At 52.1% G+C, this 22,291-nt stretch overlaps 1 protein-coding gene across 2 annotated transcripts; it reads left to right on the forward strand.

Moving 5' to 3' along the window:
* Positions 1–647: 647 nt before the first annotated feature.
* On the forward strand, positions 648–22,291 carry LOC308531771 (hydroperoxide isomerase ALOXE3; the record flags this gene model as incomplete). Of its 2 annotated transcripts, none has more annotated exons than XM_081108875.1 (15): positions 648–794; positions 1,405–1,609; positions 2,647–2,728; positions 3,243–3,362; positions 3,694–3,819; positions 6,511–6,614; positions 6,770–6,942; positions 7,356–7,499; positions 7,589–7,792; positions 7,879–7,965; positions 8,697–8,866; positions 9,493–9,614; positions 14,430–14,530; positions 15,121–15,291; positions 21,449–22,291. In XM_081108875.1, 15 exons carry the CDS (start codon positions 648–650, stop codon positions 21,626–21,628), a joined length of 2,136 nt encoding a protein of 711 aa, XP_080965001.1. In that variant the 3' UTR covers positions 21,629–22,291. The 2 variants fall into 2 exon arrangements, with proteins under 2 accessions (XP_080965001.1, XP_080965002.1); XM_081108876.1 differs by having other exon boundaries at positions 3,697–3,819.

Raw genomic sequence — 22,291 nt, forward strand, 5'->3', positions numbered from 1 at the left:
GCGTGAGACTCACCTGCGTGTGGCGGAAGGCGCGTGTGATTTCTGGCTGAGTGTGTCTCACTCCTGTACAGTGATTCACGTGGATGATTCACAAGTAGGAATGTGGGTGCTTGGTCCCCGGTTGTGGCTGAGAGATGAGGAAAGGGTCTTGGGGAGGGGGAATTCGGGAGTGGCCGGGCGGACAAGGGCCCAGGAGCATCTGGAGGGCCCCTGACCAGGAGGAGGACCATGTCCCAATCATACAGGCGTCACCTACTCGCTGTCTCTTTCTGAGCATTTGGTCCCTCCCTTCCCAGTGAGGCTGGGACTCCTGATATCCATCTGGGTGAGCCCTGTCCTGCCAGCCAGAGAGACCGGCTGCGCCAGAGGCAAGCAAACAACTATTAGAAGACAGGTGTGGGCGGGGAGAGGGAGCCGGCACTGAGCAGAGGCCCGGGCAGAGGCCGGGAGCTTCAGGACAGAGAAAGCATCTCGGAGGGAGCTGGGCCTTTCCTCCAAGGCCCTTCCCCCTACCCCCCACCCCCCAGACCTCCCATCCAGCGGCTCAGCATCACAGCCGTCCAGTCCTGCTCGGCCTGCTGCTCACCTCCAGGCCGGCCGCTGCTGGGGCTCACCTTGTCGGGAGGCATCCCTCCTTCCCTCCCATCATGGCCGTGTACCGCGTGTGTGTGACCACGGGTGCCTACCTGGGGGCAGGCACACTGGACAACATCTCCGTCACTCTGGTGGGCATGTATGGTGAGAGCCCCAAGCAGCTGCTGGATCGCGTGGGCAGGGACTTTGCCCCTGGATCGGTGAGTAGAGACGAGAGAGGGAGGAGCACCCCTGAGGGGCAGGGCCAGCAGGGACCCTGAAGGAGGGTACCGTCTTCCTTCAGGGCTCATCACCTCCTGCAGAACTCTGGCTGCTGGCTCTGACCTCCTCCCCATCCCTGTTCTGTCTGGTTCCTGTCTTTCCTGGGGATGATAAACTCTACCCCGGCGGGGCTGTGAAGGAGTCCTGGGCAAGGGGGCAGAATTCCAATGGCTTTCCAGCTTCTCCTCTCATAACTGAAGGTGGGCTCTGGGCAAGTCGCTTGAACACCCAGAGTCTGGCTTTCTTCTTCTCTGGAGGGCATCCACCTGCCTCTACCAGGCCCAGGATTGTTTGTTGGTGGGTCTTAGGGAGAAGTTGGCCACCAAGGGGGCTAGTGCAACCCAGAACCTACTCTGCCTGTGGTAGCTGTGGTTGCTTCTGCCTGGTGAAGGGGTGCTTTTGTTCTAATTCATACGAAATCCTCACATGGGTTAGCGGCAGCTCAGGTTTCTATGCCAGAATAGGTGTCGGTTTAGATGCACCTTGCAAGGTGCAGGACAGCTCCGGCAGTTCTTGCCTCTCACCTGCTTCCTCTGTTGGTCCCCTCAGGTGCAGAAGTACAAAGTGCGCTGCTCAGCAGAGCTGGGTGAGCTCTTGCTGCTTCGTCTACACAAGGAGCGCTATGCTTATTTCCGCAAGGACTCCTGGTACTGCAGCCACATCTGTGTCACTGCCCCCAATGGTACCCTTTTCCACTTCCCCTGCTACCAGTGGATTGAGGGCTTCTGCACTGTAGAGCTGCGACCAGGAACAGGTGGGCCAGAGGCAGGGGCTGGCCTTGTGCTGCAGAACGCACCTTTTGGGATTAGGAGTGGGGTCTCCCAGAGCCCAGGGTGCAGGGAACAGGGCTGGGGTTAGTGTCACAAGTTCAGGGCTCCAAGTAGATGCTTTCTGGGAAAGGTGAGCCTGTAGAGCCCTGAAATGCAGGGGCGTCTCGGACAGTATCTACCCCTCTGGAGACCGACAGAGACTAGACCCACACTGTGTACACTCACACCACCCAGACACCGACACACACACACACAGAGGCAGTTTGCTCTCCGCTGACTCCCTCTGCACTTCCCCTAAGTGAATTCCTCCCGAACCCCAAAAGGAGCTATCCTGCAAGCTGAGTAACTGCATTTCACCAGGTGGAGAAGGCCTGAGTGTTGAGCTGGAAAGGCCCTGTCCACCACTCCTGGCTTTTCCAGTGTGGCTGAAGTCCCTGTGGACTGCTGTTAGGATTTCTCTTTGAATTTGGATGACCTTTCAAGAATGCCGCGGTCTAACTCCCTCAGCCTCTGACCCGCCACATCTCCTGAGCTGTCTGATCTCGAAAAGCATGACTAGTTTGAGATGAGTCTTAGGGATGAGAGATGCTGTTCTAGGTCAAGGTAAAATAAGTGAACATGACCCCTTGGCCCATAGTGAGTTCTTCATAGACCTCACTCTGAACCCCATCTATCATCATAGCAATCTATCCACCACGTTACAAAATATATGTGCTCATCTCATTTATCAAATGCATGCTCTGTGCACCATGCCAGATGCTGGGACTAAAAATGAATACAATGTGATTTCTGCTCAGAAAGAGTTTATAGTCTTGGAAAGGAAACAAACATGCAAGCTATAAGGAAGGTTGTTAGGATCTGGGGGCGACGTTGTCCTGAATCTCTGGTGAATGCACAAAGAACATGGGGTGTCCACATTACTGAGGGGTTGGGTGCAAGGGTTAGGGGCTCAGGCAAGCTTTGATGGAGAAGTTGTTGTTTAAAAAAGGACTTAAACGATGAGTAATTTCATTCCCCACAGCGAGAACTATTTGTCAAGACTCCCTTCCCCTCCTTCTGGACCACAGGAAACGGGAACTCCAGGCCCGACAGGATTGCTACCGGTGAGGGTGACCTAACTTCACTTCTTTCCCCATTTTTATTCTGACTTCAGAATTAATCACACTGTTACTAACTCTGACCTCTGTCACCACCTTGGGGCCCAACTCCAATCAGGGCCACTATTTAAACCTAATGGCAACCTACTATTGACCTGGAGTCCAGACCCAGAACACCAGTACCAATCATTGTCCCGAACCCATCAGTGAATCCACACTCAGACCCTGATGTGACTGTGGTACTGACAGATCTCAGCCTATCCTCAACCTCACCCCCAAACGGGCCGTGATCTTAATCTCAGCATAAACCCGACTCTCACCCAGCCTGGACATTCATGTCACCCCCAAATGCTACCCTGATCTGAAGCCCAGTGCCTTGGGGAGAAAATCCCAATTCTTTGTCACTTACCCAGAAAGTGGGAGTTTTGGGGCCTTTTAATTTCAAGGCATGTCTTTAGAAGCTAAAGTTTCTGTGTACCCTAAGTTTGACTCACCATCTCTAACCTCTTTCCCCCGGAAGTTGGAAGGTCTATGCCCCTGGTTTCCCAGGCATCGTGGACGTCAGCAGCTTTGAGCAGATGGAGTCAGACAAGAAATTTACCTTGACCAGGACAACAACGCGTGCGAATCAGGACGACAGGTGAGGAAGGACCCAGGCATCAGAAGAAGGTGGAGGGCTGTGAAGAGAAGGGCCTGTTGAGAGGGTTGCCCAGACAGCCTGGAAAGAGAAGTTGTGAACTACAAGGGCAATTTAATTCAAGTGCCCGGAGCAGAGTAGGCAGGGGTGGCCCCCGGGATATGGCAGAGAGGAGGAGGTGGCTTCAGGCCTGATGGGAGAGGGCAGGGGAGGAGCCCAGAGTGAGGGGAGGCCTACGAAGTCTGGGGGAAGAGAGAGGGAAGGAATTAGAGAGGTGAGCTGTAGGCCTTTCTGACTGTCCTCTGTTCTGCCCCCACCTTCTCCTATTCCCTAGCAGTGGGAATCGGTACCTGCCTGGCTTCCCCATGAAAATTGACATCCCCTCCTTGCTGCACATGGAGCCCAATATCAGATACTCGGCCACCAAGACGACCTCGCTGATCTTCAATGCCATCCCTGCGTGAGGCACCTGAACTCCTGCTCGCTCTTCCGTCTGCCTCTGCCCCTCGATGCACAGCCACATCTCTGCCTCACTTTCCCTTCTCCCTGCCCTCTTCGCTCTCTTTGTCCCCTGTCTCCCCTCTCCCTGCCCCAGTCTATGGCCCCTTCTATGGCCCCAGTCTCTTCTCTCTGCCCCTCAGGCTCCTCTCTCTCTCCTTAGACTCCTCCATGCCCTATATGCCCGTGGGCTCCTCTTTGCTCCTTAGTCATCCGTTCTTTTCCATCCCTCCGACTAATACAATGAATTGTGCACAGCCTGGTTCCAGGCACTGCTGGGATCTTGTTGAGTAGAAAAGAGAGGTCTGGCTCTTAAGCTTTAAGAAAGTGGTCAGACCACGTCAGTTTCAATTCCCAAAACCAATACTTTCTAGCTGGGTGACCTTGATTTTCACTTAGCCTCTAAGTCAGCAGTTCTCAACCTGTGGGTTGCGACCCCTTTGGCGGTTGAATGACCCTTTCACAGGGGTCGCCTAAGACCATCCTGCATATCAGATATTTACATTACGATCCATAACAGTAGCAACATGACAGTTATGAAGTAGCAACGAAAATAATTTTATGGTTGGGTCCCAACATGAGGAACTGCATTAAAAGGGCCAGAAGGTTGAGAACCACTGCTCTAAATGGTTTCCTCATCTATAAAATGACAATAATATTCATGCCTACCTTAAAGGTTTGGGAGAGAATTTAATGAAGTAACACCCAGCACAAAATAATGTCTCAGTAGATGCTAGTAGTGTTAGGATATACTCTTGGCAGGGAGGAACTCAGTATCATTAGGGAACAGAGTTAATTAGCCATCGAAGCAGCTCAAGGCAACAGCTGAAGCTGTGAGTGACATGGTGGGAGGGGTACAGTGGACACGCGGGTGTCTAGAGGAGGCAGAGGCTGGGGGGGGGGGGGGCGGGAAGTGGCTCCTGGAGTGGCAGGTGGGATGGAAGCAGGCTTTGAGCCAGGGAGACAAGGAGAGGGGAGGGAAAGCGGCGGGGGGGGGGGGGGGGGTGCGTTCTGGGCAAACCTGGGTAGGTTTGGCAGGAGAGAGAGGCTCAGCGAGCCCTTTGTGCAGTGGCTGCTCTAAGAGGCCCAGCGGAGGCCAGAACAGTAAGCTGGCTCCTCATGTCTAGGTCTCTGAGCCAGAATGATGCTTTTGGAGAAGGACCGGCGGAGGGTGAGAAGGTGGGGTGGGGCTCCAGAAGGTCTGTGGGGGCTGGGGCAGGCAGGCCGCACAGGCGGCTCAGGACAAGGGCCCTGGCAGGGGACCTCTGCCAGGGACCAGAGGGGCTTTCGGGAAGGTAGAGGCACCCGAGTTGCTCCCCAAATGGCTATGTGGGTCTAGGCAGGGGACGTCCCAGGAGACCACAGGACAGCTGGCATGGGGCTCAGAGAAGGCTTGTGGGAAGAGGGAGCTGGCAGTTGGCAGCTCAGCTGCTCATGGAGAGGAGAGGACAGTGCGGGGCTGTGAGTGCGGGGTTACTGCAGGGTGTTATGGAAAGGCCTGCGGCAGGCCCTTGGAAAGAGGGAGGCCTTTTCTTTCTCCTTTATCGCCTCCTCCCACCCAGTTTTTCCCATCTCTGGGCCTGGCGGGCAGGCACTCAGCAAGCACATGTGGCAGGCGGAGGAGTGTCCTGGGCTTGTCAGGCCACTGCTGCCCCCTGCCCCCTCTGCCTTCAGTTATCCACACCAGCGCCCTTACAGAGCCTACCTACTGACCAGCTGCCACAAACCTGCCTGATCTGTGCTGTATTCCCTTCTTTGGGACTTGGCCCAGGGAGCGAGTGATTATTATGAACCGGGTATGTCAGGGCCGTCAGAGCCAAGTCACAGCCCTAAGAGCCCATGGTACAATGGGAGATGCTATGAGTGAGTACACTGTATTCACAAGGGAGTGACGAGCGTTTGGGAAAGATACGGAAAGGCGTGTGTTTGGAGACAAATCGGGTATGCTTCAGAAAGGATGTTGCATCTAAAATGCACACAGAAGAACAGATGGGTTTGGTGCTCGGTGGAGATGTAGGAGATGGCTTTCTGGGAGAGGTGTAGTTGAATGAAAGCGCTGGACAGGGGGGAAAGCAGACTTCATTTCAAGCACGTTCCCCCCCCCCCCCCCCCGATTATAAAATAACATATGCTCATTGTAAAAAATATCCAAACAGTACAGACATCCACAAAGTGGAACGTGCACGCCCCTCAGGTTGCCAAGCCCACCTTTATCAGTCCTGTGCACAAAATATAGTTTTGGTGGTGTTAGCTGCGTTGACTTTCTCTAGTGCCCCTGGTAGGAGAAAAAACTGCACAGGTTGACAGAAACCGGCCGGTGGGGCGTTTCCTAGCCTGCCTTCGCAGTTGGGGCTTTGTCCTGTAGGAAGAGGGGTGCCAGTGAATGTCTGCGACGAGATGGAAGCTTGCAGAAAGCAGGCCCCAAACACCAGTGAAGACGACTTGCCTGCACCACGTGCGCCACCTTTGCATCCACATATGGAGTCACCCCTACAAAGCCTCAGCTGGCCATTGGGCGTTTCTTCCATGAGGATTGTTAGGCACCTCTGCTCTGGACATTGATCTTGTCAGTTCCCTCCAGACCTCTAGGCTGGGACACAGGGCCCCTGGCAGCCCCAGACACCATCTCCCCCCCCTCCCCGCCCCCCTCCAGGTCCTTGGGCATGAAGCTTCGAGGGCTGCTGGACCGAAAGGGCTCCTGGAAGAAGCTGGATGACATGCGGAATATCTTCTGGTGCCATAAGACCTTCACTTCAGGTGTGCAGAGCCAGGCAGGAGCTGTCCCCCCTCCACCCTGTCCCATGCTCAGGCCCGCGGGCCCCTCTGGGAAAGCCCCTCCAGCGCTCAGAGAGCAGGCTTCTCGGGGGAAGCAGTTTCCAGACCAACCAGTTCCTCCCCCTCCTGCTCCCTAGAGTATGTCACGGAGCACTGGTGCGAGGACTCCTTCTTTGGGTACCAGTACCTGAATGGCGTCAATCCTGTCATGCTGCACTGCCTCTCCAGCTTGCCCAGCAAGCTGCCTGTCACCAATGACATGGTGGCCCCCTTGCTGGGCCCTGGCACCTGCCTGCAGACAGAGCTACAGGTGGGTGAGTTGCCCCCAGGGACAAAGGATGGGTGTGAAGGGTAAGGAGGAGATGGCCAGGAACAGTCATGGAGAACTAGGAGCTTCGCAGCCACGGCCTCAGGTCTCCCCCAGAAGGCTGCGGTGGTTGGGGATTTTGCTTTTCTTGGTTGCACCGAGGTCATCTGCATTAAAGCAGGAAGGAGCGGGTACGGGGAGAAGGGAGAGGATGCTGGCTTATCCAAGCTGGGAAGCCAGGTGAAAGGCTGCAAAAGGAGGGACTCTGCTGGACCTCATGCTGGACATTCTGGGATGGGTGGGGTACCCCACATTGACCATTGAGGCCAGAGGTGAGGGGAGAGTGGGCAGAGAACGGGGAGAAAGGCGGCGCGCCGGGGGGAAGTGTATTCTGAGGCTCTGTGCACCTTCCCCAGAGGGGGAACCTCTTCCTAGCCGACTACTGGATCCTGGCGGAGGCCCCGGTCCACTGCCTCAACGGCCGCCAGCAGTACGTGGCCGCCCCGCTCTGCCTGTTGTGGCTCAACCCCCAGGGGGCGCTAATGCCCTTGGCCATCCAGGTGAGCCCGGGGCCGGGCTTTGGGGGGTGGGGCCCCCAGGGACACACCAGCAGGCTGGAGCCTCACCCACTTATGATTCCTGGACGCAGCTCAGCCAGACCCCCGGGCCGGATAGCCCCATCTTCCTCCCCACGGACTCCGACTGGGATTGGCTGCTGGCCAAGACGTGGGTGCGCAACTCCGAGTTCCTGGTGCACGAGAACAACACGCACTTCTTGTGCACGCACTTGCTGTGCGAGGCCTTTGCCATGGCCACGCTGCGTCAGCTGCCGCTCTGCCACCCCGTCTACAAGGTCGGTGCGACCCCTGGGCCGGGCCAGAGGGGGCGGGGCCAGGCGGCCTCCTCCCCTCGGCTCCCGGGACCTCATTCCGTTCGCAGCTCCTGCTCCCCCACACTCGGTACACGCTGCAGGTGAACACCATCGCCCGCGCCACGCTGCTCAACCCTGAGGGCCTGGTGGACCAGGTGCGGCCCCCCGCCTCCCGCCCCTGCCCCGCGCCCCTGCCCCGCGCCCTCCCTGAGGCCCCGCCCCCGCCCCTGCCCCCGCCCCTGCCCCGCCCCCGCCCCCTCTGAGGCCCCGCCCCTGCCCCTGCCCCGCGCCCCTGCCCCGCGCCCTCTCTGAGGCCCCGCCCCCGCCCCGCCCCGCCCTCTCTGAGGCCCCGCCCCCGGCCCACCGCCCCCTCTGAGGCCCCGCCCCGGAAGACGCTTTTCCCCGCCTACAAGCTCGTTGGGCGTCCAATCTCATTCCACGGTTCCTGCCAGCCCCTCCCCTCCAGTCTCCTACTTGCCCCGCCCACAAACCCGGTCTCCGCCCACCCATCCCACCCACGGGCCCACCCCCTCAGACCAAGTTCCAGATGCTCCTTGCGGTGGGTGGGGTACCCCACCCCCATCTAAGCACAGCCCCTCGCTAACCCTGCGCCGAGCCCTGCTCTCGCCTCCCTGCCTCCGTAGCAGCAGTTCATTCTTTTTTAGTTACTAAATACCTAAGGATTATCTCCTGTGCACATAGTAGGGCCGCAACCTGCGCCGCCAATGTCGGGCCCCTCATGGGGGTTTTGATCCGTGGTCTTGGGCTGCTTGATTAACTGAAAAATCTCCTCCGCTGCGTCACTAGCCACGTTTGGTCCCCAGGCCCTGGGGGAGGAGGGGTGGAATGGGGGAGGGCCGGGAGCTGAGCTGTGATGTGTCCTCAGGTCACCTCCATCGGAAGGCAAGGCCTCCTCTACCTCATGAGCACGGGCCTGGCCCACTTCACCTACACCAATTTCTGCTTTCCGGACAGCCTGCGGGCCCGCGGGGTTTTGGCTATCCCCAACTACCATTACCGGGATGACGGCCTGAAGATCTGGGCCGCCATTGAGAGGTGTGGGCCTGGGACCCTGAAGCCAGCCTGGCCCCTCGGGGCCTCCTAGTCCAGGGGCAGTGTGGGTCCCTACGTTCATGCAGGCTGGGGCGCTGGGTGCGGGGACTTCCAGGTGTTCTCAGGCCCAAGCATGGGGCACTCGGAGGGTGAGAGTTGGGGTTGGGGTCCCCTATGAAATGGCTGATAGCTTTGGGCTGGGAGAGGTTGGGCTGTGTATGAACACAGTGGAGGAGGGGAAGGACAGGGTGTCCAGAGAAGGTGAGACATCCAGGTGTAGGCTGGGGCCTCTAGGCAGGCAGGCCTTCCTGTCTGTTGGGTGCTGAGTGGGGAGGAGATGCAGCATGAGCCTGGCTCTCCTCTGTGTACCCGCCCCCCCCCCCCCCCCCAGCCCTCTGTGCAGGAAGGAGGCCCAGAGCAGCCGTGACTCAGGAGTGGAGGGCGAGACTTGAGGGGAGCCTGGGTACTTGGGTTCCAACTGCATCTGGTGGGAGGGGGGTCTCCACTGAACCCCCATGGGCTCTTGTGGACTCTGGCCAGCTGGCTCCCCCCTCAGCAATGGACCTTGGTTTTCTGGTCAGGCCTGAGCCCAAGGTCACTGCCATGGCATGGGCATCTTTTTCCTGCAGCTTTGTCTCAGAAATTGTGGGCTGCTACTATCCCAGCGACGCGTCTGTGCAGCAGGATTCGGAACTGCAGGCCTGGGTCGGCGAGATTTTTGCTTGGGCGTTCCTGAGCCGGGAAAGCTCAGGTATTCCTTCTCCATCCCCCACCCACAGGCTCCCAGGGACCCAGTGCTCCCCCCGGCCCCACCATTAACCAGTTCCTATTTACTGATCAACTGTTGGAGTGCATCCTACTAGCCCCACTGAACAGATGAGGAATAGGCAGAGAGAAGGTTATACAATAAGTGGCAGGAGCAGGACCCAGAGCCAGCTCCTCTGGTCTGCAAAGCCCTTGCTTTCAACTACTACCCTGTGCCCATCTAGTCCCTTCTAGACCTTTCCATGAGCCTGAGCCCACCCATTCACTTCTCTTTGCTGAGCTGTATGGATGTTCGCATCATGTAGGGGGAGTAATCTTTGGCTTCAAACACAAAGGATTCTGGAACCTTCTCTCACACTCTCTTATGACTGTGCTGCCAGGTGGCCCCTCCAGCCCTCAACCTCTCTCACTTCCTTTGGCTTCAAAGGGTGAGTTGGTCCTGCTGCTGCCTAATTCCCCCTTATTTACTCCAATTACCTAACCCTAACTCCTCCCTCTCTTCTGACACTGCCTAAGAGGCCTCTGGGACCCGCCAACCCCTCCGTAGACCTCCGCTTAACCTCAGCGCCAAGCAGATGCCTAGCACACCCTCCCTTCCTTAGAGTCTTCCCTTAGCTCTCGGGAGAACATGTCCTTCTGAACCTCCCGCTTCTTCCCAGGTCCCTGCTGCTGGCGTATCCTGGATCTCTGCCTCCTCTCTACCCCTCCCTTTTGAAGGATCTTGTCTCCTGTTTCTCCTCTGTAGCTGATTCCAGGCTTGGAAATCCTCCACCCGCCTTTCCGGAAGGACTTTCCTTGTTGGCTCTTTCATTGTCACTCTTGAGACCCAAACATGAAACGATGTCATTCCAAAGGATCTCTGGCCTCCCCCGGGTTATATGCCCCATTGCTACTCTTCAAAGCAGGGTTCCTCAAACTACGGCCCGCGGGCCACATGCAAATACAAATATTGTATTTGTTCCCGTTTTTTTTTGTTTTTTTTTTTACTTCAAAATAAGATATGTGCAGTGTGCATAGGAATTTGTTCATAGTTTTTTTTTTTTTTAAACTATAGTCCGGCCCTCCAATGGTCTGAGGGACAGTGAATTGGCCCCCTGTTTAAAAAGTTTGAGGACCCCCTGCTTCAAAGCCTGTTTCCCTGGTGCCGCTGTATTATGGTCTGTACGTCAGCATTGGAAAATGGAGAGGAGCCTTCTATATCTGGGTATAGTGGAAGAGAAGGCAAAGCTCAAAGCAGCACAGATGTCCATCTTCCAGTGCCCCCAGCCCTGGCCTGAGTGGGGAAGACTCTCGCTGCACAGGACGTCTCCTCTCAGCAGGGATGTGGCTTTCAGCTGACTTAGAACTTCCAGCGGCCGCCCGAAGAGGTTCCTGTGTGTGTGTGTGTGTGTGTGTGTGTGTGTGTGTGTGTGTGTGGACCCAGGGAGGAGGAATGGTCTCACATCACCCACAAATAGAATGAGCAGCTCTTGCAGCTTCAAGGCTTTAAAAAAATCCTCCTGAAGGTATGTTTTTATTGGAGAGAGAGAGAGAGAGAGAGAGAGAGAGAGAGAGAGAGAGAGAGAAACAACTGTGTGAGAGAGAAAGGTCCTGAAACTCCCAGTAACCTAGGTATGTGCCCTGACCAGTAATCAAACCCACAACCTTTCGGTGTATGGAATGATGCTCCAACCATCCGAGCCACCCAGCCAGGGCCTGAGGCTTTTTTAAAACACAACATTTTAAGCATAGAAAAGTAGAGAGTATAATGTAATGAACACCCATTTACTTACCACCCAGATTCAGCAATTGTTAACATCTTTGCTATATTTGATTAATCTGTTGCTTTGTTTATTGGCAAAATCTTTTAGAGCAAATATATATCTTTCATATTTCACCCCAATCAATAAGCCTCCTCTAAAAATGATGATGTTTTCTACACAACTACAATACTGTCATCTCACTAACAAAATTGATAGTAATCTCCAATATCACCCTTTTCTCTAGTCCATATTCAAATTTCCTCACTTGTCCCATTTCCCCTTATTTGATCCTGTTGATTCTGGAGCCAGTCAAGGGCCCCATGTACATTTGTTTTGACTCTAAAGTGTCTTAATTTAAGACCACACTCCCCTCCTTTTTAATAAAATCACAGGGCATCTGACAAAGACTACTGAATAAGCCAGAAGCAGTTTTGCACAATGTCTCACCTTCTGAGTTTATCTAGTTGCTGCCTCATGCTGTCATTCAGCTGGTTCCTCTATCCCCTCTAATAACTAAAGGCTAAATATTTTTTGGCAAGAATACTTCTCAGGTGATGCTGTGGTCTCCTCGTTGCATCATCTTGGGAGGCTCATCATGCCAGGCTGTCTCACCATTAGTGAGGCCTAGAGTGAGTTCTGAGTAAAGGTAGTGACAGCCAGATTGCCTTGGGATTTTTCAAGGGCGACGCCTCCCCGAGCTTTGCCAGCCTGCTGTCAATCCGGGGCAGCCCTGGTTCAGATTGCTCCTCTTCCGGGAGGCAGTTTCCCTTTGGGATTATCTAATTCCTAGTTAAGACCCAGAGGGGGATATAATTACTGTTCGCTCAACTCTCCTCTCTTACTTTATTAAACTCTCTGATTTAATACATCAGAACATTCTTCAGACTGGCAAACAGCTCTCCTGACAAACTTATTCTAGATTCATATGTTTTAAGGTGAAGGCTCATTCATTGACCTCCGTCAGTATGCCTTTTGTTCCATAGTTCAAGGGTGGGAAATAACCAGTATGAGCTGCAGAAAAATTCCCATAGATAATCTGCTTTATTTTTATTTTTTTAAATAGCTTTATTTTTTTTTTCAGTCCTCAAGGTTAGACTATCAACCAGGAACTGAACATTCAGAAAATTCCCACACACTCCCAGGCAGATACCAGGCCTCCCTCCAAACCTCTCTGTCTGCTCTGTTGCATTAGTCTCTCTCCAGTCATCCTGACTCCAAACCTCGGATCCATCTTTGACTCATGTCCCCTCTGCCTTCCTCTTCACCTAAATCCAGTTGGGTAGCTAACCCTATTGTCCCCATCATTTCCCACTGTCACCACCCTAGTCCCAATCCTCACATTGTTTCTGCATTGTGGCAGCTGCTTCTCAACCAGACCCACCTCTCCCAGCCTTTTATGCTTGCCCGCCAAGCCTGTGGGGCGCCACCCCGGTAATCCTCTGAAATAGCGCCCAGAAACCACCTGGCCTGGCGCACTGCTGCAGCCCCACCCCCCTAACCCTTCACCTTGCTTACACCCCATTTCTTTCCACTCTGGCTTCTTACCCTCTCATGTATTCACTTCATTCAACCAGTCATTACTGGGCTGCTAATATGCGTTAACTATTGTTCTAGGTGCTGGGGTTTAGCAGTGAACGTGACAGACAAAAGCCCCAGCCTTCATGGAGCTTAACATTCTTGTGGGGAGACACAGATAACAAAAAATTATGTCAGGTGGTTACGAATGGTAAGGAGAATGAAACAGCATCCGAAATCACTAGTGTGTCGAGGTGGGGGGATAATTTTAGATAGGTGGTCAGGGAAGGCTTCCCCGAGGAGGTGATGTTTGAGTAGGGGTGTGAGGAAGTGAGAGAGCTGGTTCTGTGGGTAGCCGGCGTAAGAGTGTGCGGGCAGAGGTGAGAGGACAAGGCCCTGAGGTGGGAGCATGCTGGGAGTTTTGAGGAATATAAGGAAGGCCTGCATGGCTGGAGTAGAGTAAGTGAGAGGGAGAAGAGTTGGAAAGGAACTGAAGTCCGAGAACAAGCCAGAGCCAGATCAAGTAAGATCACGGCGAGGTAAGTGAGATGGGAAGCCCGTAGAGGGTTTGGGCCAGTAGTGACATAACTGAATTTAGGATTCTAAAGGATCACTTACTCTAGCTGTCAGGGTCATGGCAGAAGCAGGTAGATTCATCCAGGAGTGAGAGGATGGATAGTGAGTAGTGTTGGAGACAAGGTGGTGAGACCATTGGCTTCTGGGAGTGTTCCTGATATGTGTGGGGCGAGATAAAAAGAGTCAGTGTACAGGACAAAGAGTATCCACATGGGATGACTGTGGGAAGCACAGGCTTGGGGAGTGTGTAGGGTAGGGAGTCAAGCATTAGGTTGTACAGATGGGAAGTTTGAGTCTAGAGTTCAGGGGCCAGTGGGAGCCAGCCAGAGATGTGAACGTAGGAGTTGTCAGCCGGGGGAGGTGGTTAAACCAAGGACTTGGATAAGACCAGTGACGTACAGAGAGAAGAGGGCCAGGGGCTGAAATGCTTCCTCTGTCATCTTCTTTCTATTCAAAGCTCACCCACTCACTCAGGGAGGCCTCTTCCCCAATGATGTGCCCTCTGTGCCTTGCCTGCCTGCCCCTGAGAGCTTCCTTCCGCTTCCATCTCTGTGAGCTTATTAGTAGCACATTCTAAGCCCAGTGGCAGATGACAGGCTACTGGGTGCTTGCTTGGACAAATCTCAGTGAACTGGGCAGAATTAAATCATTGAATGCTAATATAGGCTGCAGACAGAGGCGCCTTGGTGGTCTGCTTGAACCTGGCTCTTCCGCGGTGAGCTCTGCTGACGGGGCATTTTCTGGTCTGACCCCAGTTCCCAGCTCCTATCCTGACCCCCTTCAGAGACCACAAACCTTGGTGATGGCCATCCCTAACCTCGGCCTAACCCTAACCCTAGTCTAAAGACCGTGGTGGCCAAATGTTCAGCCCTCCCTTTCTTACTCCCCCCCTATGCTGAGCCCCAGCCCCGAGCTGCCCCTAGGAATCCAGTCCCCTCCACACTCTCTCCTCTCCCTCCTGTACCCAGGCTTCCCGTGCCAGCTGCGCACCCGGCAGGAGTTGCTGAAGTTCCTCACAGCAATCATCTTCAACTGTTCCGCCCAGCACGCTGCTGTCAACAGTGGGCAGGTGAGGCTGCAGAGGGCAGGCCAGTGGGCAATTTGGCCAGGAAAGGTTAGGCTCAGCAATGCGGCTGAGGCCAGAGTTCCCGATGAGAGCATGGGTGGGATGGGTTTATCACTAGGGATGGGATTGGAGTGGTGACTAGGTGGAGTGAAGGACTGGTGTTGTGTGCTGACTGGGGTGGAGTTGGGTCCAAGGCTATAATGTTGACTTGAGTTGGTGTTGCACAGGGAGTAGAACTTGTGGATTTCTGTCATGGTTAGGATGCAGTCAAGTGGAGTTTCAGGTTGCTGTGTTTGGCATGCTAGCCCCAGGCCCATTTCTAGGGTTACCTCCTCTCTGAGTCCTCCTTGTTCCTTGGTGATTCACTCCACCCAGTCCTGGAACATTGGGTGGAGAGTAATAAGGGTTGAGGCAGGCTCCTGCCTCACTTCTGGAACTTTCTGTCCTATATCACTCCCCCGCCTCCCTTTCCACAATCCCTCATTTCCCAAATGCAAGACCTGGGATGGTAGGGGGCAGGATCAGGAATTATGATAAAGAAGCTGGTCCTCTCCCTCTGGCCAGTTGACTCAACTGGGGCGGGGTCTCCACAGCATGACTTTGGGGCCTGGATGCCCAATGCTCCATCATCCATGAGGCAGCCCCCACCACAGACCAAGGGGACGACCACCCTGAAGAGTTACCTGGAGACCCTCCCAGAAGTGAACATCACCTGTAACAACCTTCTCCTCTTCTGGTTGGTCAGCCAAGAGCCCAAGGACCAGGTTTGTGTGGGGGGTGTTTTTCGGTGGTGGATAGAGGTTTGCAGGGCCTGGGCAGTGGAGGTGATGGTAGCTGTCCCAGGGGGACTTGGGGAATGACTGCTGGCATTTATGTCTACTACTGAATTGCCCTGGGTTCTTTAGTTTCTTCAGGAAATGATACTTGATCCCAAGAGACATATATTGAAGCAAATACCTGTTAGTGGCTGGGATACAACATCCATCCAATTCACCAGTTTACCAGACCACCCATCCATCCAACCATTTATTCTTCCATCCATCAGCCATTCATCTATCAACCACTCATCCATTCATCAAAGATTCAACAGACATTTTTTGAATACCTCCCATGTGTCAACACAGTGTTGGGCACCAGGCATATAAAGATGAGTCAGACCTGCCTACAGGAATCCTACTGTCTAGCTGAGGAGATACACAGATAAATGAAAAAGGGTACCACAGTGCTGTAGAAATTATTTAGGTATAATTCCTCCATTTGAACATGCACTTCTTGAGTGCCTGCCATGTGCCAGACACTGACGGGCAGATATGAGCCCTGTCCTCATGAGCTTGCTATAGTCTAATGGCAGAGGTGAAGACAGGGCCCTGTGGAACCTGACTGAGTCTGGGTGAACCCAGGGAAGCTTCTTGGAGGAAGGGACATCTAAGCTGAAATCTGTGAGACAAGCAGGAATTTGGCAGACATAGCAGGGGCAGGGTTAGTTTCTAGGCAGAGGGAAGGAGGAGACCAAGTGACATGAAGGGAAGCGAAGGCAAGAGTTCGTTGGCGTGTCTTGAGGATCCTAAAAGGTACAGTGTAGGCACAGTATTCATTCAGGATACAGTGGGGAGATCCTGAGGAGACTTAAGGCTGGGGTGACATGGCTAAATCTGTGTTTTAGCAAGAGTGCCTCTGTGGCTGTGTAGATAGATGGGAAGGGCTATTTTGGAGGCAGGAATGACAGGAAGGAGGCTGTTACTTAGGCTAGGTTTTATGTAGGGGAGCAGCCCTTTAATCACCAATTACCATAATCTTCATTTACACATTATCAGTCATGCCTCTGCCCTCCTGGCATTGTTCACAAATTCTCTGACATGACAAGAATACCCTCATTTATCATGCTGGACTCCATTTGGTGTAGCTCTTTTATCTCCTTAACAAGTTTTAACTTAACCATCTTATAGCCTTGGGATGCCAGAAACTCATGCCTGGATCCTAGACCCATTTGGTCCCATCTCCCAAGGATTTCAAGATGTTTGTTTCTGTCAATTTAAAGGAAAAACTCTCTCTTGTTTTTTGTCTACTCACAGAATAGTCTATTACTGCCCTCAGTCTCTCACTCAATGCTTCTGGCCACCAAATGCCTGGGATTGTTCCCACACCAAGCAATTCTCAGACTCTAGCTATACGTGCTGTAATTTAGCTCAGTTCTGACACCACCTGGAGACAGTGTCAGATCCCTTAGGTGAAGGGCTCCGACCCACAAGACTGCCACTGCCCCTCTTCAGGTGCCGATTGCCGAGCAAAAGTCCAGGTTGTCAGCTGTGTTTCTGACCAAACAACTATCAATCAGAAGTTTCTACAACCCCTTCCTCAGGGTCATTGATTTGCTGAGGCAGCTCACAGAACTCAGGAAAAACAGTTTACTAGATTACTGGTTTATTATAAGAGGTTGCAACTCAGGAGCTACCAGATGGAAGAAATGCACAGGGCAAGGCATGTGGGAGGGGTGCAGAGCTTTAATGCTCTGGGTATGCCACCCTCTCAGCATCTCCACACTTCCCCAACCTGGAGGCTCTCCAAACCTGCATTTTAGGGATTTTGATGAAGGCTTTGTTACACAGGAATAATTGATTAAATTATTAGCCATTGGGGACTAATTTAACCACCAGCTCCTCTCCCCTCCCCAGAGGTTCAGAGGTGGGACTAAAAGTTTCAAGTCTCTAATCAGTTGGTTGATTCCCATGTATCCCATCCTTAGGGGCTTTCCAGAACTCACCTCATTAACATAAACCGAGGTATGGTTGAAAAGGGCTTATTTTGAATAACCAAAGATATCTTAACACTCTATCATGAAATTATAAGGGTTTTAGAAGCTCTGTGCCAGGAATGGGAGGAAGACCAAATATATATTTCTTTTTTTTTTAAAAAAAATGATTTTATTGATGTTAGAGAGAGAGACGGAGGGAGTGGGAGAGAGAAACATGAGTCAGCTGCCTCCTGCAAGACAGCTTGGCCAGGGATCTAACTGGTAACCTTTTGGTTCATGAGATGATACTCAACCAACTGAGCCACTCCAGCCAGGCAAAATCATATTTCTTATAAATCACAATATCACAGTGGAGAGGGATGAGTAGATAAGAGGATGAGGGTGAAGGATTCCCTCCCCAGGAAACAATGGGAAGTTTAACCTGGACAATTATAACCTCCACCACAATAATAGCAGCTAACTCTTCTTGAGGATCTGTCATATCTTAGTCATTAAATTAGATACCATATGTCCACCATTTTAATATACAAAATAAATGAGTAGCTATATTTAAAATGCTTAATACAGTGCCTAGTATATAGCTGTTCAGGAAATGGTAGTTTCATTTTATTTTTTATAAATATATTTTTACTGATTTCAGAGAGGTAGGGAGAGGGCTAGAGAGATAGAAACATCAATGATGAGAGAAAAGTCACTGATTGGCTGCCTCCAGCACACCCCTCACTGGGGATTGAGCCCGAAACCTGGGCATATGCCCTGACCCGGAATTGAACCGTGACTTCCTGGTTTATAGGTCGACGCTCAACCACTGAGCCACGCCGGCCGGGCAGTAGTTCCATGTTACAGGGGAGAAAGTGGAGATTTAGAGGCACTAAGCAATTAGTCCAAGGTCACATAGCCAGTGAAAGGGCTTTGAACCCAGTCTCCCGTACTTCTGGGTTCTGCTTTTTAAACAGCTAAACTATAGTTTTAGAAATCAGATGTCAGTTTAGTAAATAAGACATAAAATTGATTCTCTGAAAGGACCAATAAAAGCAAGAAAGCAGAAACAATTCTAATGAAGACAAAAAAGAAAGAATATAAATGTACAACATTAAGAATGGGAAGGGCATACAGCCACAAATACAGAGAAGACTGAAGAAATTAGAAAAAAATTCTAATTACAGTTTTATGTAAATAATGTGGAAATCTAGATGAAATAAATGATTTTCTAGGAAAACATAAACAAAACTTAACCCCAGAAAGCTACACATAAATGGAAATGGTTGTAAAAGATCTGAACCCCGTCCTTGCAAAGCGAGATTCTAATAAACCTCCAAAAAACAAGTAATTCCTAAATTATTCAAACTGCTTGAAGGTATAGAAAAAGTTTAAAGTTATAGAAAAAGTTGAAAGTTTCCAAAATTACTTTACTGGGTTCCGGTTTACTGGGGACCCTGATACAAGCATCTAGCAAATGTAGTGTTCTTAAGAGAGGTGGGCTCTGGCCAGTGTAGCTCAGTTGGTTGGGCATCGTCCCATGCACGGAAAGGTTTCAGGTTCGGTTTCCCATCAGGGCACATGCCCCAGTTTTGCGCTCACACTGATGTTTCTCTCTCTCTCTCCCTCTCCCTTCTTCTCTCTCTCTTAAAAAAAAAAAAAATCAATGACCTATTCTTTTTAAAAAAATATATTTTATTGATTATTTACAGAGAGGAAGGGAGAGGGATAGAGAGCTAGAAACATCTATGAGAGAGAAACATCGACCAGCTGCCTCCTACTGGGGATGTGCCCACAACCAAGGTACATGCCCTTGACCAGAATCGAACCTGGGACCCGTCAGTCCCCAGGCCGACGCTCTATCCACTGAGCCAAGCCGGTTAAGGTAATGACCTATTCTTAAAAAAATAAAAAAGAAGACAGGTGGGTCTCAGGTAGACATCACAGATCTACACCTCCCACCCATGTGAACTTGGCTATATAATTGGGCATCTCCAAACCTCAGTTCCTTCCTTCCTTCCTTCCTTCCTTCCTTCCTTCCTTCCTTCCTTCCTTCCTCCCTTCCTTCCCTCCTTCCTTCCTTCCTCCCTCCCTTCCTTCCCTCCTTCCTTCCTTCCTTCCTTCTTGCCTTCCTTACTTGCTTCTCCTTTTATTGAGTTTATTGCAGTGACACTGGTTAATAAAATTATACAGGTTTCAGGTGCTCAATTGCACACACACCATCTGCACACTGTATGGTGTGTTCACCACCCCAAGTCTCCCTCCATCACCATGTGTCCCCCATACTGCCCTCCCTTTCTCCCCGATCCAAGCCTCAGCTTCTTTATCTGTAAAATGATGATGATGAGAGGCCCTGTCTTACAGGATTATCGTGCCATTGTGATAGCCCATATAAAGTGCTTACAACATGTTAGCTGTAATTAAAAAAATAAAATTGTAAACTTGTTCCACTTAGCTGCAACAATCTTACAAATATATCATTAGGTCCTGACTGGTTTGGCTCTGTGGATAGAGCGTCGGCCTGCGGACTCAAGGGTCTCAGGTTCAATTCCAGTCAAGGGCATGTACCTTGGTTGCGAGCACGTCCCCAGTAGGGAGTGTGCAGGAGGCAGCTGATCAATGTTTCTCTCTCATCGATGTTTCTAACTTTCTATCCCTCTCCCTTCCACTCTGTGAAAAAATCAATAAAATATATTTAAAAATATATATATCATTAGCCAATGAAGGCCAATCATACACAGTAGAACAATAATACACCATGACGACATCTAGTGTATTCTAGGAATGAAAGATTGGCTCAACCTTATGAAATCTGACAATATAATTTTTACATTAATAAAGAAACTTACCATATAATCATCTCCATATAGTCCAAAAAAGCATTTGGTAAGTGTGAGCAGCCACTTACTAATAAAAACTCATGTAAAATGAAACTCCCTGATGCAGTTTTGATAAAAAGTATATTTTACAAAACAAAACATTGTCCTTATGGTATAACAACAGAGGCCTCCTTACTAAAGGCAGGGACAGTAAAACAATGCTCACTGTTACTGCTGCTACTTAGCACTGTTCTGGAAGGTTTACCAGTGCGATAAAGCAAGACAAAGAATTTTTTTAAAAAATATATTTTATTGGTGTTTTTACAGAGAGGAAGGGAGAGAGAAAGAGAATTAGAAACATCGATGAGAGAAAAACATCGATCAGCTGCCTCCTGCACATCTCCCACTGGGGATGTGCCCGCAACCCAGGTACATGCCCTTGACCGGAATCGAACCTGGGACCCTTCAGTCCGCAGGCCGACGCTCTATCCACTGAGCCGAACCGGTTTTGGCCACAGTATTTCTTTTTTTAAAAAAATCCATTTTTATTGTTTTTGAAAAATATGTTTTTATTGATTTCAGAGAGGAAGGAAGAGGGAGAGAGAGAGGAACATCAGTGATGAGAGAGAATCATTAATCGCTGCCTCCTGTAGGCCCCCTGTTGGGGACCGAGCCTGCAACCCAGGCATGTGCTCTTGGCAGGAATCAAAAACCCTGGGACCCTTCAGTCCACAGGCTGATGCTCTGGCCACTGAGCCAAGCCGGCCAGGGCGGCAATATTTCTTGATTGCAGTTGGCCATGCTGTGTAGTGTGACAGTGTGTGGTGATGGTGACTGTGTTGGCAAAAGTTCCATGGAGTTGGGTGATTGGGAAGACACCTCAGGCCTGGTTGTCTTCAGGGTCTGAATTTTGTTCAGTTGTGAGGTCATCGGTGTATAAATAGGCATGTTTGCTGGAGCGTGTGTACCTGGCTTTCGGCTGTGTTGCGAGTGTGGTTGCGTTCTTTTAGTTCACAGAACATTGGCCCAGGCCCTGGAAAGGACCTTTAAAGATTCTCTAGTCCAATCCATCCGTTTCCAGACGCAGAAAGAGCCAGGGTGCTAGGCAAGGAGTGACCAGCAGGGGGAGCACTAGCTTCAGGCTGGCGGGCTCCCAGGTCCCCTTTGGGCCCCGCACTCCCTGCGCGGTGAGCGTCCGTGTCCGGCTGCGGCTGCGGCTGCGGGGGGAGGTGGTTGCGGGATGTGGTGTGAAGGGCTTGAGCCTAGTGCATGCCCTTGGAAGCAGCCTCGACTGTGTTGGTTGGCAAATGTGGTCCATTATTCTCCGTGCTGCCCTGAGCATCAGCCTGACCCGCGCCTGGTTCCTCGCAGAGGCCCTTGGGCACCTACCCGGACGGGCACTTCACCGAGGAGGCCCCGCGGCGGAGCATCGCTGCGTTCCAGAGCCGCCTGGCCCAGATCTCCCAGGACATCCGGGAGCGCAACAAGGGCCTGGCCCTGCCCTACGCCTACCTGGACCCTCCCCTCATTGAGAACAGCGTCTCCATTTAATCCCCTCCTCCTCTCACCCTGGAAGAAGGGCCTAAGCAGGGGGAGGACCGGCTTCCCCGCGTCCGCCCTGCTGTCCATCAGCCTGAAACTTCCCCTGCAGGTGGGGCCTTTCCCTCCAAGATGGCTCTGGCGCCGTGTGAAGGGGCCCTGAGCTGCATCCAGGGCGACAAGCTGCTGGTTAAAGTCTAGTGCACAATAGACCCTCCAAGGAAGGAACCCCATCCCCCTCGCCCTACTTCGGGCAGCCTTCTACTTCCCTCTCCTGTCAAAATCTACCTCCTCCCACTGGGATCTTAAGCTCTCCTTCCCAGCCTCCCGCCATCCCAAAACTTGCTCCTACTTTGTCTCTTTGTTTCCACTTTCCTCTAAAGCTGGGACCAACGAATCCACCTTTTTCCCTGGCAGAGCCTGGAACCTGGGCTAGGAAGGATGTGCGCCTCGGACCTGCCATCGGGCCCCTCTGACCCCAGCATATTTCAGGGGAGGGTTAGAATCAGAGCCCCGCTCACCTGGGCCTCTAGCCGTAGTTCTCTGAGGGCCACGCTCAGCAGCCTGGATGTGTATGGAGACTCTCCCCAGCTCTCATTTTCCCATTGCCATCCCCCCCCTTTTGTTTGTCCTCGAGCCCAGTGAGTTCAATAAAAACCAACATATTTGACTCCC

The sequence above is a fragment of the Myotis nattereri genome (assembly GCF_964212035.1).
Source record: "Myotis nattereri genome assembly, chromosome: 16".
NCBI lineage: Eukaryota > Metazoa > Chordata > Mammalia > Chiroptera > Vespertilionidae > Myotis > Myotis nattereri.